The sequence below is a fragment of the Mustela putorius genome, unplaced genomic scaffold (assembly GCF_011764305.1).
Source record: "Mustela putorius furo isolate JIRA1106 unplaced genomic scaffold, ASM1176430v1.1 tig00003854_pilon_pilon_pilon, whole genome shotgun sequence".
NCBI lineage: Eukaryota > Metazoa > Chordata > Mammalia > Carnivora > Mustelidae > Mustela > Mustela putorius.
In genome coordinates, this window is record NW_025422006.1 from 10,469,393 (window position 1) to 10,486,241 (window position 16,849).

Consider the following 16,849-nt stretch of genomic DNA (forward strand, 5'->3'; position numbering starts at 1 on the left):
CTCCCCTTTAATTTAAAAAATGCATTTTGGACTCAAACACTGGTTGCTACTCTTCTCCTGGATGAGAAGTCTCAATGAGGAAATAAAAAGTGCTGGAGACTAGTAGGTCATACTACTTCACTAAAATGGCGTCCTGCACAGAGAAGGCAGCAATGGCTGCTTTGCCACATGCATGTGAAACATGGGTATTAAAAAGAGTACATAACACAGCTTTTTAAAAATGAACCACAGAATAAAAGGTTAAGATAGGTCAATGCTGTAATATCAAAACACACTCAAGTGATATTCCACACTATAGATATATTTCTGGACTACCTCATTCCCCTCCAGAGTTCAGTCACAGAGAGACCTAAGCTCATGAGTTACTATGTTTGCTCCACATTTAGCAAATATCTAAGAATCCATACGTGCTGGAGAAAACTTCTTTACCAAATGAAATAGAAATAGAATTCTTTTCTTTTCTTTTCTCTTTTTAATTTTTAAACCTGAAAATGATAGAGGAGACCAACTTACAGGAATGATTTGGCCACATACACCAATAGGCTCGTGTCTTGTGTAAGTGAAAAAGTTTCCATCTGGAAAATAAAACACACAATCATTTGTGGACAAATACGTTTGACATTCATGGAACGGTCTTTGGGGTTGATGTGAGAGGAAGGTGTAGACAATAACTGAAAACAAAAGCAACAAATAAAGAAATAAAAATAACCCCCATGTCTCCAACCACTTACAAAAGGAAAAATCCACATCCTGCAATAGTAATTTTCAATGAGAGGAACCATAAAACTGATGTAAGCCAAGGCAAAGATGCAAAACCGGAATGTATCTGAAAGATATTTAATTCTCTCATCTTGTAGAAGGACTATTTTCTAATTTATCCTCATTCTCGAACTTTATTTTCTTAAAAAAAAGGTACAAGGTGGGTGGCTAAGACACCTGTTAGAGTTCTTTTTCTGACAGTTTGATCAGTAACGGCAGAAATTTTTTGGAGTAAAAATTACAAAATTAGAAGAGAGTAGAATTAAAAAATATCTCCCTACAAGCCTACTGGCTTATTCTAAAAGGTGCTTTTTTTTTTTCTTTTTTTTTTTAACGTACCAAACAATAAAAACAAATCTCGTCATTAAAAAAAAAAGGAGGAGGAGGAAGGAAGAAAATGCCAGAAGTAAAATACATTGTTTTGCAATCTAGATTTGAACTGATTCATATGCCTCAAAGTCTGATGAGGTTACATTGTGCTTTTTGTTTTGTTTTGTTCTGTTCTAGTTCCCACAAAAGCTTCTTGGCTATCATAACAAGAAAGCTCCTTATCAAATCTATTTGTACTTAAAATAGTCCCTCCCATTTTGTCAGAGGGTAAAGAAAGAGTTTCTGGAGTAGTAGCCTCATTTCCTTTTGCTACCATGTTCTCACTCTCCGTTTTTAGTTCCTGGCTGTTACTTTTAACCTGCTTGAATTAGATTGAAAATGGCCATCAGGGTCAGTCCTGGAGGGTGTTGCAGTTCTAGAGCCAGTAAATGTAAATGAATTAAATTCTACCCCTAATGTTTTCCCAGTTAATGCTTTTTTAATATTCCTCTCCCATGAGCATTCTCTGCTAAAATACTAAAGCACATACATACGCATTTCATCACGCAAATTCTTCAACTGAGCTGTAAGCACCACCTCATCTCACTTTGAAGCCACTCAGAATAAATCAGTATGAACTGGTTTGTGGAATTAATGTACCGTAGCTCTACTGAGTGAGACCAGGCGCAGATGACATAACTGCCTCACACTGGAACACGCAAAGACACTTAAATAATTACATTATAGGAAGGGCATACATTTCACTATCAGAATACAAAGTAAATCATCTGAGGCCAACTTTGAAAAGCCTGGGCGGTTAGAGAGACAACTGCCCTAATTCAGTGACTGTGCGCATAAGAATGTTCTTACTTGAATATTTTCTAAAATATCTGTAGTGTGATCTTCTGCACGATTATGCTGAAACAATTTGAAAGACCATTTGATAAATCCTCGCAGAATTTCTAGGCTCAGAGCTGCTTGTCTCAAACTCAAGGAGAAAATCAGTCTGCCTTTTCGGCTGACATCTTTTAAAGGGAGAGTTTGGAGTAATTCAGCTCTACAGCGATCGCCTCTCGCCTACCCTCTCCCCTGATGGTTTCTCAAAGCTACTCACCGATGGGTATCGTGCGGCCTTGGATCTTGTCAGCCCATCCTGCACAGTAGCGCAAGGTTGTGATGCAACCCCCCAAATCCATCAGATAGGAACTGGAGAAGAGTTTTCCACCATTCATTGATTCCATGGTCTGAAAAGGAAATCAAACCTCAAATGTAAACTCCCACAACCATTTTCGATTAAAAAATCGAGAGGTAATATTTTGAAGAAGCAGGTACTAGAGAATTTGGGAAATAGAAAAAAAAAATCCTATAAGCTATCTTGTATAAGGTTTCCTTTCTACAAAGGAGGTAAAAACAGAACAAAACAAAAAGAGTAAAAATGACTTGCATAGACTTGCTTAAGGCCACATAACAAGATCCAGATAAAAAGGGCGGTAAGATTGCGGCTTCTATACCCTAGCATTCCTTCTTCATTCTGAATGTCCTCCGGCTGCACAGCTTGCTAGGAATCAGTCCCAATTTGGAAGACACACAGTTGGTGAGAGTGAGTGGCACCTCTGTTCCTAAGTCAGATCAGAGGCCCAGCAAAATTTCACTTATTGTGTAAACACAACTGTGGGACAATTTGGTGACTATGAACGGTGCCTCAGTGATCATTTTTGGTATTTGCATTGCATCCAGATATGACCTTCGTACACAAACTTCAGTGATTCCTGGATCTTCCATCCATGAGTTTTCTTCAGCAGAACTTTGAATGGTGAAACTTCCAGTGTTGCCCCTATTGTCATAATTATTGTTTGAGTGGTCAGGCTGGAAAGCGCAACATTTTCTGGTATGGTTTGCTAACCATCCACTGGTTGACCTGGTTTCTTTTCTTCCTTTCCTTCAGCAGGAACTTTAAGACCTCTTTGGGGATCTCATGTCCTGCCAGGGCAGGAATATACAGGTGAAAAACTATTGAAACTGTTCCTCATTTGTTATAGTCTTCTGTCTCTGTGTGACCCTGACTGCCATCCCCAAACTTCATCGGACATTTCTGTGTGCCTGATCTTTCTTCCCCCTTAGGATCTTATGCTGACAGAGAGAGCGAGCATTCTATAATCCACAGAACAGTCACCCAGGTGCCCCAATTGTGCATAACTTCTAACTCCGTATTTTTGCATGATTTGAATCATGCTGAACCTTTGAATAATAAATAGTTCCTTGATTAACTATAATCGCTCAAGTTGATTTAAAAGTATGTAAATGGGGGGCACCTGGGTGGCTCAGTGGGTTAAAGCCTCTGCCTTCAGCTCAGGTCATGATCCCAGAGTCCTAGGATCGAGCCCCCCATCGAGCTCTCTGCTCTGCGGAGAGCCTGCTTCCCCCTCTCTCTCTGCCTGCCTCTCTGCCTACTTGTGATCTCTGCCAAATAATTTTTTTTAAAAAAATTATGTACATGGGCTTCTTTATTACTGCAATTATAAGATTCTAAAGGTAATGAGAATTTGCTGTGAAGCTTGATCTTGGTATTGGTTCATTTGCAATTGGCTTTACTCAATGTCTAATTGAAAAGAAAACAAGGAAACACCCCACCCATTTTACTTGCTGACTCATCTAACTGCCAAAATGTTTTTTTTTTTAAAGCAGTATACATAAAAAATACAGTTTGTACAAATACACAAAGGATTGACTTTTTTTCTTTATTTGTCAACTTTTTCACCTGTAAGAAGACCATCATTTAACCCAGACCACTGTGAATACATACATTTCAGGAAGGGAAAAGCAGCCATTTAGTAAGTTTCTTGGTGGGCTAGATTAAAGAGAAATACATCTATTTTAGAGAAATATCCTGGGCACCTTTGGCAAAATCTATGACATTTTTCCACAAAAAGAGTTCAGTGGTCAGGTAAGTTGGAGAAACCCAACATTCCAGGACATTCACTGCATGTGACTTTGTTAAAGGCCCTGAGCAATTCTAGAATAGAAGGGGAAAAAAAAATTGTTTAAGAGGCTCTAAGTTGGGGTTTGCTAAGGTTTAGCCTGTAGAATCTAATCTAGGTGTAGAAACGAACATTATCCAGAACAAGCACGCAGCTTCCCCTTTGAGAATAAGCTCAACGGTGTGTACAGTTTCTATACAGGAGCTGGTAGGAGTCTTTCCGTTTTGTTTGTAGGGAGCACAGAATCATCACTAAAACCAAAGCCACTTGCTATTCCAAACAATGGATGCTTTCTAGAGATCTCTCTACCTGCCCAATTTGGTTAATACTCACTGCCAGGAGAAGCCGATCTCTTTCAATTAAGTCCGCCAACTTGTAGATGAGCCGCCCCCTCTCCGAAGCATTCATAGTACGCCATGGAGAGCCTATCTGAAAAGCCTTTCTTGCAGCCTTCACTGCTTTGTCAATATCCTCCTGCAAGTCAAAGGGAATTCATTTCAGTAGCCTAAACATGTTAGCAAATGCAGCGGCAATAACCCTATAAAACAGACTGACAGTCCCCATAAGCAGATGCTGTGTGTTCATTAGCCCGAAGTCCAGCACACTGTACGAACTCAACTGTCAGCTATGGGAGAGGCAGACCTGCTGCCTAATCTTTAGAATGATGAATTCCACACACACACAGCTCAGTCTTGATTTCCCTGAACAGCAATATTGTAATATTATAATATTGCTACCATCGGAGTGCTGCTCACCGTACATCGATCAAGTCATGTTCAAATTACTTTGCACACATAAATTCACAGAATTCTTTATAATCTTGTGACACGAATATGTTTCCTGTTTTACAGAAGAAGAAACTGAAGCAAAGAAAGAGAGGAAATTGGCCCAAGGCCAATAGCTGAAAGTGGCAGAATGCTTTTGCACGGAGCGGCTCTGATCGTAGAGCCTTGGCTCTTCACCGTGATCTATAGCTTTGGTGATGGACCGAGAGTTCCAGGGAAAGCTCAAGATCTACTAAAATGGTGACTGTCTTCTTGGATGGCTGAGGACTCCATAGCCTGTGCCTGCTTTTTGAGAACCTGCTGCAGGATGAATGAAAACTGGGTCTTGCTGTTGAAAGGTAAAGAGTATAAGTGCACATTCATTTCTCCTGTGCAGAGAGAAAAGGCACTGAGAAGTGGAACTGGTATACAGAGGCTCCGTCTGCAGATTACGACCTCTCTTTTCCCAACTGCGTACAAAGAGATCTTTTCAGCTCCTAACTAGTTACAGAAGTCAGTTTCTTATTCTTAAGGTGCTACTTAAAATTACATTAATTCAAATAATCAAGGCGGGTCAAAAAATCCAGTAATTCCGCATTTAGTCTAGCCTCTTCACTCCTTCACTCCTGCTGCTTTTACTCACACTCTTTTCCCGGAGCCAGGTTGACTCCTCCTGTTCCTTCCTAGTCAACCTTAGTTGCGTACTTTCCCCTGGCCTCACCATTCCACAGATCCCTGCTGAGATCTCTTGGAGCTCCTACAGCATATACCTACCACAAAACTCACCACCTCTTCCATTACTACTTTATATGTTTTTTCTGCCTCAAATCAGTTGTAAGCATTTTTTTTTTTTTTTTGAAAGCGAGAGAGCATGAGCAAGAGTGAGGGGTGGGCAGGGCTGGCTTGAGGGAAAGGGAGAAAGAAAATCTTAAGCAGAGCCCATGCGAGGCTTGATCTCACAACCCTGAGATTGTCAGTGAACTGAGGTGACATCAAGAGTCAGACGCTTCATCGACTGAGCCACGCAGGCTCCCCAGTTGCAGACAACTTAAAGGCATAGATTGTTCCAATGTTCTTTAGTGTGTAGGACTGGCCACGACACAGAGCTACATAAATTCCACAAATCATGGCTGCATCTTAGGCCAGTTGGTTGGAAATTTTTGCAGAAGAAATAATTTCTTTTGAGAATAGGGGAGAAAATTGCATAAAATGTTTTTAAAGTAGCTCACAATTTAGCTGAACCCCATTCAAGAATGACCCCTGCCCCAGTGGGAATCATGAACCTCAAGTTAATCTTCCCCACCTTGGAGTATATTTCATTAAAAAGTCCAAAACTTAGAAGTCTGCAAATTAAAAGAAATAAACTATTTTTACAGTATTTATTACCACACTAAGATGAGTCCAGCACGATATTTTAGAAGTGTAATCTACTTTGACTAAGTGATAACATTCACAGAGCCCAAGCAAACATTCTTTCACTATAATACATCATATATTTATCTCACTGCCTAACTTCTGAGAGAATGATGAGTATATATACAATAAAATAATGCATTGGTACTCACCCTTCCTGAGAAATGTGTATATAGTCATATTGGGGGTATTCAGTTAATCACACTGATTATTTATATTTGGATATTGTTTTATGCTTTAAGTTCTAACTTTTCCCAAGGTATACACAGACAGTGCTATTTGGGAAAGAAATCCCACAAGATTCGGAAATTGCCAGGATGATCTATGGATACCACAGCTTATAAAATATATGCTGCTGTGTGTTTAAACAGGTCGGTGTGAAACAGCTTTCATCTGGATCCTTCTGCTCAGTGTTCTGCCGTCAGCCTTAGCCAGATACAGTTTATCAGAGCCATCCCGGCCTCTCAAAGGGAAGGGAGAAAAATGGCTTCAAGACATCTAACTCTGCCGTGCGGAAAACACATTGAGATAAGGACTTTCTTACAGTTGTGTCCTGTGCACCATAATCCTCCTTTGCTTATAATCTATTTTATCTTGCAGGCACAGAAGTAGAGTAAGGATCGTTAACACATAGATTTGGAACAAAACAACCCAGGTTTAAATTCTGGTTCCCCATCTATTAACTCTTAGTTTGGAGACATCCACCCCCCCCACCCACCCATCCATCCATCCATCCATCCATCCATCCATCCATCCATCTGTCCGTCCATCCATCCATCCATCCATCTGTCCATCCATCCATCCATCCGTCTGTCCATCCATTCATCCATCCCCCCAATCCAGCCATCTATTCCTCCATCCAAAATTTGCTGAACACTCTACTGTAAATCTTGGGATCTGGCTACTAATGATCAAATCGGGAAGGCAGGAGATTGTCCTTTTGAAAATTAAATAAGGTAACACTGGAAACACATTTTCTCTGTGACAGACATGACTCAGTGTTCATTAAGGGGTCACAAGGGCTATCATAGTTGCAGCAAAACAGGCAAAACCACCCTAAAATAACTCTCAGTAGTTCTAGTATATTTTAGTCTTTCCTTTCAGTTTTCTCTACCGTGTATCATTTTAGGCTACTATTATCTAATCGTAGCTTGCCTTCTCAAGCCGTTCTCTTCTGTGTCCCCCAGCTGTCTTGCCGATGGCCACCAGGCTAATCTTCCTCATGCAATTTTATGTCACCACTTTCTCTATCAAATATTTGCAACTCCCCTTTGTCTATGGTCCTCAGGTCAGACTCTTTCTGATCTTCAAGACCCAACATTTTGGGGCCCTACCTCACCTTTCCAAACTTGAGTTCACATTTTTTTTTCTACTCTGTCTGGCCCAACTGCTTTTCACCTTTGCTCCTGAAATTCTCCTTGCCAAGAATGTTCCACCAGTACAGCTCTCTATTTTCAAAATGTGACATACTCTTTAAGACCAAATATCATAACCTACTTAAACCCTTGCTAGTCTAATCTAGCCTGATGGTAGCTCCCAGGAAGAACTTACTAAGCTCCAGGCACTCAGTGAAGCCTTCCATAACTCTGCAGTTACTACGACAGTTCAACATCATGGACTTTGTTTTACGGGACGTGAAATCCAGCATGAAATCTATCAACCAAAATTTGATCCCACATCTGGCTCCCAAATCTGGTTTTATAGCTCTGCAAGACATCCTGATGGTGATCTTTGTGATGAATATTTATTGGTCTCTGTATTAAAAGCTATAATATTCCTTATTATTCTGGGCCTACAATAGGCAGTTAATAAATATTTAACAATTTAATTACCAACCTTTTAAACTCATCATGTTACATTGATTTTATAGAAGAGTGCTCCTGATATAAATAATTTGCTTATATTGACATGCATATCATAAATCATATTTTAACTGATTCTATTACATAAGAAAGCTTTTACACTAACCATAGTAAGCATAAGGGTTTTTTTTTTTATTGTTATTATTTAAATTCTATGAGTAGTATTTCTTGGAATTTTACTTCAGGACTAACATCTCCAAGGACATGGTTTTTCAATTCACCCGAAAACAATTTGGCATATTAACTCAAATTTGCCACCCCAATAACACTTTTGCCTTAGAGGGCTTTAAATGTTCCTTTTTTTTTTTTTTTTTTTCAAGTTTGGATGATGAAATATCAAAAGACCTCTTAAGCACAGTGGAAGAAGGACAAACTTCTCTATTGCTCCCAGGCTGCCCGTTTCCATATTAGATCCATTCCAATTTGGAGAAAATAGTCATCAGACCAGTTTTACTTTTACACCTGTCATAAGCACTTACTTTAATGGCCATTTATTTTTATCCCCACCAATTATTTGTTAGGTCATGCTCAGTATTAAAAGCAGTTTTCAGGATTAGTCAATATAGCCTAAAAGAGGCACTGGAGTGAAAAGAAAACAGTTCCCACCCACATCTGTGCTTCGCTTTGTAACCCCCATTCATTCTCGCTCCTCCTCCTTTCTTTATAACACCATTGAAAGGCAATATATAGCCCATTGTTAGGTCCATTCTACTCATAAATTAAACCCCTAAAACCTCTTGGGCTCATTATCTCAAGAGTCAGTTCCAGAATATTAGGTTTACGGTGACTGTGTAATTTACTCGATTTGTACAATGTTAGGAGTTCACGTGCATTTGTCGGTTAAAAATTGTGAGAGGAGCAATCATTATTTAAAAGCAAACATCAGTAGATTACTCCAGAAGAGAATGGGATGACAAGAACGTTGAAGGTGAAGCAAATAGCTGGTTACCCTGAACAGTTTATACCTTAAACAACTGAATTCAAGCAGCTCGGTTAGCGTTGTGACCCGATTTGAAGCTTTGCTGGGTGTTAGTGAGTGTTCCTGATCGACATTCGCGCAGACAATACTGCTCTGCTCTGAGCGGGAGTAATTACTGATAAGCCCATAGCAAATAGATGACAGGTATTTCTAAAGCTTCAGGTCTGCTCCTCAGCTCCCCCCTCACTGCACTTTAGGAAGAAGGCAAATCCCACCACCAACGATGCAAGAAAAGTCCTTGGAGATCTTGATAAGGTTGCAGCTGGAGCTCTAGGCACAGATTTGTCTTCCTGATGAAAGGAAAGCTGCACGCCAGTGGCAAAGAGAGATGTCCAGAGCACCAGGGCCAAAGCACCAAGAATACTTGTTCTTTTGGTAATTGCCAACACAACCATGTCTGCAGTCTTGCTCCTGAGCAGCATTTATACCTCTGGAGAGAAGGGGCGGGCAGCAGTCAGGGGCTCAGACGTAGCTCGCCCTGCCCTCTATTGCTTCCCCTCCCCACCCCAGATTGCCAGAGAGAGCCACTCAGCCAACTAGAAGGACATTTGCTGTAACGTGGCGTTGCAGTGTTGGGTAGATCTCCCGAAGTCTCTGGCAAAGTCATTTCTCTGCTGAATAGAAGAGTACATGTTTCTCTTCTTCCTAGGAATGGCCCAAAGCACATAGGCTTCTGGGTCTCCTAAGACAGGTTGCCAGGGATCATCGGTACTTCTCTGCTCAAGTCTGGCCTTATAACATTTCACAGGGGTGCACAGAGATTGTTACAGTGCAGGTTCGCACTCCAACTTTCTTACTTATTAAAGTCCATGCCCCTTAGGAAATGCAATCATAATTTAATGGTTTAATAATTTCATGCAGTAGTTCTCAAAGTATATTCCTCCATCTCCATCCCAATCAGCAACAGCAGCATCCCCTAAGAATTTGTCAGAAATGCAAATTTTCAGGCCCCACAGTAGAATTACTGAAACAAACCCTACAGGGTGAGGTGTGGCCCAGAAACCCCTGTTCCAACAAGCCTTCAAGGGAATTTGGTTGCAGGCAAAACTGTGAGAAACACTGCCCTAGTCAGTAGTTAATTTAGTACTAGATTCCTAAGATGATGAGAGTGTGTATGTGTGTGTGGGGGGTGCTGGTATATGGAAACTCAGAGCTTAATGGAGGAGTTTTACATATACTTATGTAATTTCATTACCTGTAGGAGGTAAGACACTGAAAATATGATGGTAAAAGGTAATGTGGACCTTTACAAGAAGCATGGTGTCTCAGACAAACCCACCGATACCCATGCAACACAGGGGTTATCATCTAGGTAAATATGATGTTCTGTACTGGCACAGTTCAGAGTAATTCTACCTGGGAAATTTTGGGGGAGCTTTAAAGAAGAATAAAACCCTACAATGACTGGGCTTTGTTATATCCCTGGCACTGATAAAACACTATATCCTTCTTTTTTTTTTTTTTAATTTCTTCATTTGAGAGAAAGAAAGAGAAAAAGCAGGGTGGGGGGCACAGTGAGAGGAAGGAGGAGGCTCCCCACCGAGCAGGAAGCCTGACACAGGGCTGGATCCCAGGACTCTGGGATCATGACCTAAGTCAAAGGCAGATGCCTAACCAACTGAGCCACCCAGGCGCCCCAACATCTTTTCTTACTTAACTTTCCCCAAGTTTTTCCTATATCCCTCTTACACAACAAAGAACCAAAGCTCAAAAGGAGGGTCAGTAACATGTGAAACATTTGTGCTCTTTCTACAGCTAATGATCTGAACTGGGACCCGAGGATCGTACCTTGACCCTGGCAGTCACAGAGGCCGCGAACGGTGTGCACTATCACTGTTTGGACCGTGATTCTGGGCACAGGGAAGGTGAAATTCCTATGTTGACGGGGTAGCCTGAGAAGGCCTCTCTGGCCTTTACCCCAGAGGCTAGTGAGGAAACCCGTGAAGAATTTATGCACAGATGAACTCTGGTGTGTACAGAGAGTGAAATCTGAAAGCAGTGGCCTGTGTTCTCCATTCTATTCTGCATCTACTTCTCAAGCTGTCGACCCCTCTGATTAAACTCTGAACTCTGGCTCCTTGAGGCTCAGATCTTATGTCTTCTGATAATATTGCCACCCAAATCCGGGGGCTTCTCTAAACCTAAATGAGCCCCACAGGTCTATGGCTATCTTAGAATAAATCTACAAGGCTCAATGCCTTCAATTAGGGATCTCATCACGTGGGGAGAAGGTAGTGAAAAAATGGGAACTGGGCAGGAACATGGAGCTGAACCTCGGGTCACAAATAGTATTATCCTTGGGTCGACATTCGGACTTCATCTTTCAATGGTCTTTTTATGTACCCAAACAACTTATTTTTTAATACCTTATAGGACAGAGATTTCAAGCTTGATAATATTTGGACAACTAAAGACTAAGAAACACATTCACATTTTAAGGTACGTGCTCAGATGAAAAACAGGAAGGCTTTTATCTCCTCACTTCCCAGGCTATTTAGTATTTCACTTTTATAATAATCACAAGGTAAGGCAACCCTGCCGGTCATAGACTCTGGGGTCAGAAGGACAGCATTTGACTATTGACTTCATTATTATTATTGTTTTTTGACTTTTAAAATATCATTATTTATTAGCAATGTTCCCTAAAGTAAATTAGTCAACCTGTCCATTCTGCTATTTCGTTATCATTTGTGAAAACAGTTACAAATAGAAGCTTTCCCACTGGGATGCTTGAGGGTTAAATTAATGTTTAGAATTAAAAAATAATGATGATATAAGTTGGTTTTTGTTGTAGTCGGTATGATGATTAGCTAGAAAACCACAATACCTTCAATTCATGGTTCAATTTCTGTGGTTTTAAGATTCAGTTTTTCAAGGTACCAGTTTAATGTTCACTCAATGATATTTTTTACATTTTATTTTTATTTTTTAAATTTAATTTTATTTTCTCAGTGTTCCAAGATTCATCGTTTACACACCACACATTCAATGATTTTTAAGAATATAATGTGGCAATATATTGTTTCAAATGTTCTATCTTGTTATCTTTCGTTTCATCTTGCAACTTAAAAAAAGAAGACTGTTATAGAAGGGATTTCTCTGCTTTATAAATCTATGACTAATCGTATGTAGTCTCTTTATACAATAAACCCAAATACTGAAGAACAAGTAAGGAGAAATAGCAAGAAAAAAAGTCAACCCCCATCTGGAACCAGGGGCTCATCATTACCCCTTGGCTACTGGGAACCCTTGATGCGTGAAGAACAACTTCCCAGACGGCCCCAGAAAGGGTATTTTCATAACCTGTTTACTTCAGGTTGTGGTGGGATTCAAAGCCCAGCATGGTGGGAAACAATGAAAGCTAGCATAAGGGCTGGGAAACCCACCTTATCTCCTTCTTCTACTTCACAGAGTTTCTCCTCGGTTGCAGGATTAAAGACAGGAAATTTCTTGCCACTCACTGAATTATGCCACTCATTGTTTATGAAAATCTGCAGAGAGGGAGAGAAAGGAGGTGAACAAACCTTTAAATAGGCAACAAATTTGATGAATTCTTTTATAAACTTAGAGTATTATAAAATGCCTACGTGAGGCCAATTTAAAACCTTCACACACCTCTCCGTGACCCTGCAAGGAATTTTTGGCTGTTTGAGACATTTTATACAGCATACACACATGCGTGTGTGAGCTCATACACACGTATTAAAATAAGGTAATACTTTGAAATTACACTGAGGTACGAGATTATTTCAACCCTGGAAAATACAAACTGGAGAAAACCATCTAGAAAAAGTACTTTTATCCGAGTTTGAGGCAAGACCAAAGGCTTTGGTGGCTTTAATCTTCATTAATTTTAACTTTTCCCTTTAGATTCTGAGCGTCCTCCTGTTGGGCTGCTGGTGATTTGGTTTCATAAGTGACTGTTTCCTGATCCTTTATTTTACTATTATAAAGGTAGCGTGGAGGACGGTTTTAAAAGAAACTTGCTTAGAAAAAAAAAATTGGCTAATGACATGTTTTTACTGGCTGTTTCCAGGGATAAGGGTTTAATTCTTTTAAAGAGTTATCTAATCATTTATTTGTCCTCAGATTAAATCAGGTACTGGATTTCTTAATGATATCTAAGAGACATGCATCAAAGAGACAGAGGGGTCTAGAAACATGGAATTTCGCTCTGTGTATAAACGAACGGAAATACTTAAATGTGTTAGTATATTGTTTAAAAAGTCCCAAATTTCAACTTTGCTGCCTTTAACTGCTCCTTCACTATGCAGCCTACTAGGGCTTTGAGATATCTGTCATTCATTCAACTTTTAGTGCAGTAAAATATACAATGTCTAATTAAGAAGTACTGCTTTTGTAGTAAAGAAAATTTCATTTTGGGTAAAAGCTAGAATTTCTTCCCCCTCCTGTTATTTCATTACTTCTTGTTTACTTTCCTTTTTCTTACTTATTTTTGAACGATAAATATTATCGTAGGTATGCTACTGAACTTTATGTATTACCATTTTCTGTCGGATTTCTTGTTACACTGTGAATTATTTGATGTAATTATGAATCACAGGTAGTTGATAAGTGAAGGGGACAGCTGCCCTGCATTTGTTTACATTTATCTAATTCAGACACCTCCCCTTACTTGGTACTTAAAGTTAAATTATTAATAGGCCACTGAGGGACAAAGTAGTGAAACACGGCCCCTCTCCCCCACCAAGGTTTAAATTTGTTGCTATACTAAACAACAGTCGGCTATTAAAAGTTCCCCAGTGGCGGCTAGCAAGATTATACATTTTTAGTTTAATTACTTTTATTAGGCATATTTGAAATAAGTTTTAAAATTAACCTGTGAGTTTATACTGACTCAGCTATTCTATTGAATAGTGTCCATAAATATCCGGAGCTAACTATCCAGTCACATTCATGAAATGTGTATCACCCTGTATCCCTAAATGCTTAAGTCGAATTAATTCCATATTCTGTCATTTACAACATTACTTAGACAGACAGCCTGTTCTCCAAAGTATTTCCCTGCTCTGCTAAACTTCCATCACCAAACTTGTCACTTTTTTAAAAAGTCACTTTTGAAATGTGTGCCCTCTCTCCTAGGCCGTAAGCTTGGTCAAGGTCAAGGTCAAGGACGATGTTGGTCTGGCTTCCTGGTTCATCCTCAGTGTCCAGCACAGTCCCGGCCCTCGAGTGGTTTGCAGCTCCGTCATGAATTCTTGAATAAATCACTTACAACCGATTCGAAGAACCTACGATCCAGTAGCTACCCATGGGTAAGATCTATAATGTTCTGCACACGGACACAGTATATTTGTGATTTGCTGGAAAAAAACAAAAACAAACAAAACAAAACAAAAAACAAACAAAGGGGAGGATAAGCCTTCTTATTTGCCTATTCACACCGATCCAGTAACTCGTGTGTCCAAACAGCATCCAGTCAGTGTTCAGAGGAGCTCAGGAAACTAGAGCGCTAGCCGGGAATCGACAGGGAGAAGATGGGAGCGTGAGTAAATAAGAGGGCGGGGGTGCAGAGCCGCGGAGATGAGGAGACGAGGAGACGAGGTGTGCAAGGACACGTATGTGGGGGTGTGGGAAAGGATAATGGGACACAGATGAAACCGTACAATCCCCACTGTCCTTCAAGAAAAACGTGTTGGCATCTGAGTTCAACTTGAAGAAAGATAAATTCAGATTAAAATACTGACTTGCTCAACGTCTCTTAGGGTCAATCAGCATTCCAGCTCTCGCAAACACATTTTGCAGAATCCTAATAATTAGGCTTGAGGCAAGTGTTTTCCCTTATGTGTCTCTAGCCCTTCCTTTTTCATACTTTCTTCCCAAAGGTTGGCTGCGAAATATCTGAATCAACATGTTCCAAACACAGTTCATGGTCGCCTCAGCTTTATGCTGCTCTTGACTCGACTACAGTTCTATAGTTTGCACATTCTCTCCCTCCCTCCTCTCTCTCACACACACACACACACACACACACAGAGACACACACAGACACACGTTTTCTCTCCTGTTAATGATACACACAGTCCCTAGTCATTGTTTGGTTATCATGCTCTTCTATACTATCTTATACACACATACACACAAACCAACAAAACAAAAATACAAACACAAAAAACTCCCTGTTCTTCCTCTGCCTAGTTGAAATTCCCCACCCCCCCACTCCCCACTATCATAATCTTCCTAAGCCAACCCAATGCACATTTTGGACACTGGTTCTCCTAAGCATACAGGGCCCCATCGCCCTTTTCCAAATTTTATTTTATTTCCTCAGTTCAGCTTCTACTTTGGCCTTATTCGACTGTCTCCGACACCATGTCCTTCTGCTCCACACCTTTATTCATGTTGTTCCTCAGACTGGAGTTTCACTCTTTTCTTCTACTCATTCTTGAAGTCTTGCTTCAAATGTCACCTCCTTGTGAAGATTTCACTAGTCAGTCCAGTTGGATTTAACCTTTTATTTTTCCCCCCTCTTTTCTGACACAGCCTTTTGTATCTTGCTATTAAGTTACTTATTATGTTCTGCCAAATAGTAAATACTTGAGACATCTGGAGGATACTGTGGAGAAGTATGAGAGAGTGAGCCCCTGCCCTCAAGGGGCTCATAATCGAAGGACAGAGTGTATTCACATCAAGATTGGCCCATAAAGAATTGAAGGTTGTATGTAGGGTAAAAGCCAAAGCAGTGCTTTTCATCAGGACACTGCGGAGTAGAACCCACAGAAGGGCAGGCAATGGGCCAGAAGAATGCCTCCTTGAAGGATGGTATTGGATTGATGGAGAGAGAAAACGAGCAAAGAAAGGGAATGCTCTTGGGATACATCAAACACAGAGAAGAGATGATGGAAACAAGTCATAGATTAGTTTCGACGATGAAAGGAAGCCAGTTCGTGGTGAATCTCGACCCTCAGAGTGGGATGGCCGGACTCTCATCTGGATGTGGTAAGGGCATGACAGGAGCGAATGGATGTTTGGGGGATGTTGACGTGAATGTACCCAAAATGGATGTGAAGTGGGGCGACCAGAATCCCGGAAGATTAGCCGGGAGCCCATCTTCACATTCCATGCGCTCCCTCATGAGGCTTGAGAGTGGACGCAGTGAGAGGGCAGGAGAGGCCGCAGTCTACAAATGTATGCGTTCTCCCCGGAACAGAAGCCTCTCAACGGAAGAACAGAACATGGCGTAGTGAGATGACCAAGGTGGCTCTTCCCTTAGCTGTGGCAGAGTGTTTTGGTAAGAACTACCTTAATGATCTTTTTTTCTGTTTTAATTTTGTGGGCTTTACATTCGACATTGGCCTTTCAGCTAACTGTGTGACCAAACACTTGTGAACAATCATCCTTCCTGTTATCTAAAATGGTTATGTGGAGAAGTGTAGACTCATGGGTGTTTGGTATAATCATTATGAAACCTATTTGAGGCCTGTTGAAATGATCTATCATGGTAACAACCTCATTTTCCATTTGCTGTTTGTCTTTAGCAACTTTAGGGGGAAAGGGACCATCCCATAAGAAGTAAAAAAAAAAAAAAAAAAAAAAAATCTTGGGTTCCATTTAACTACTATATGAACTACATTCTACTTATGAGTTTCACGGTCAGGATACTTTTGAATAATATATATACACTGGACCTCAGCTTAAAGTTCATAATATTGATTGGGAATTATAGATTCCTATGCATGCTCTTAGATGTCACGTGCTTCTTATTAGGGGAGACAATCAATGAGCGTTGAGGAAACTTAAAAATTGATTTTTTACTCTTTAAAT

The 16,849-nt window shown here is 40.3% G+C and overlaps 1 protein-coding gene across 1 annotated transcript in view; it reads right to left on the reverse strand.

Annotated features, from left to right (window-relative positions):
* ALDH1A1 (aldehyde dehydrogenase 1 family member A1) overlaps positions 1-16,849 on the reverse strand; it is a 52,582-nt gene that overhangs the window by 27,619 nt on the left and 8,114 nt on the right. The window contains exons 2-5 of the mRNA XM_004769202.3: positions 12,451-12,555; positions 4,380-4,520; positions 2,183-2,312; positions 514-575 (exon numbers count right to left, since the gene is read on the reverse strand). Coding sequence (XP_004769259.1) covers positions 514-575; positions 2,183-2,312; positions 4,380-4,520; positions 12,451-12,555 — 438 coding nt within the window. The remainder of the gene's footprint in view (positions 1-513; positions 576-2,182; positions 2,313-4,379; positions 4,521-12,450; positions 12,556-16,849) is intronic.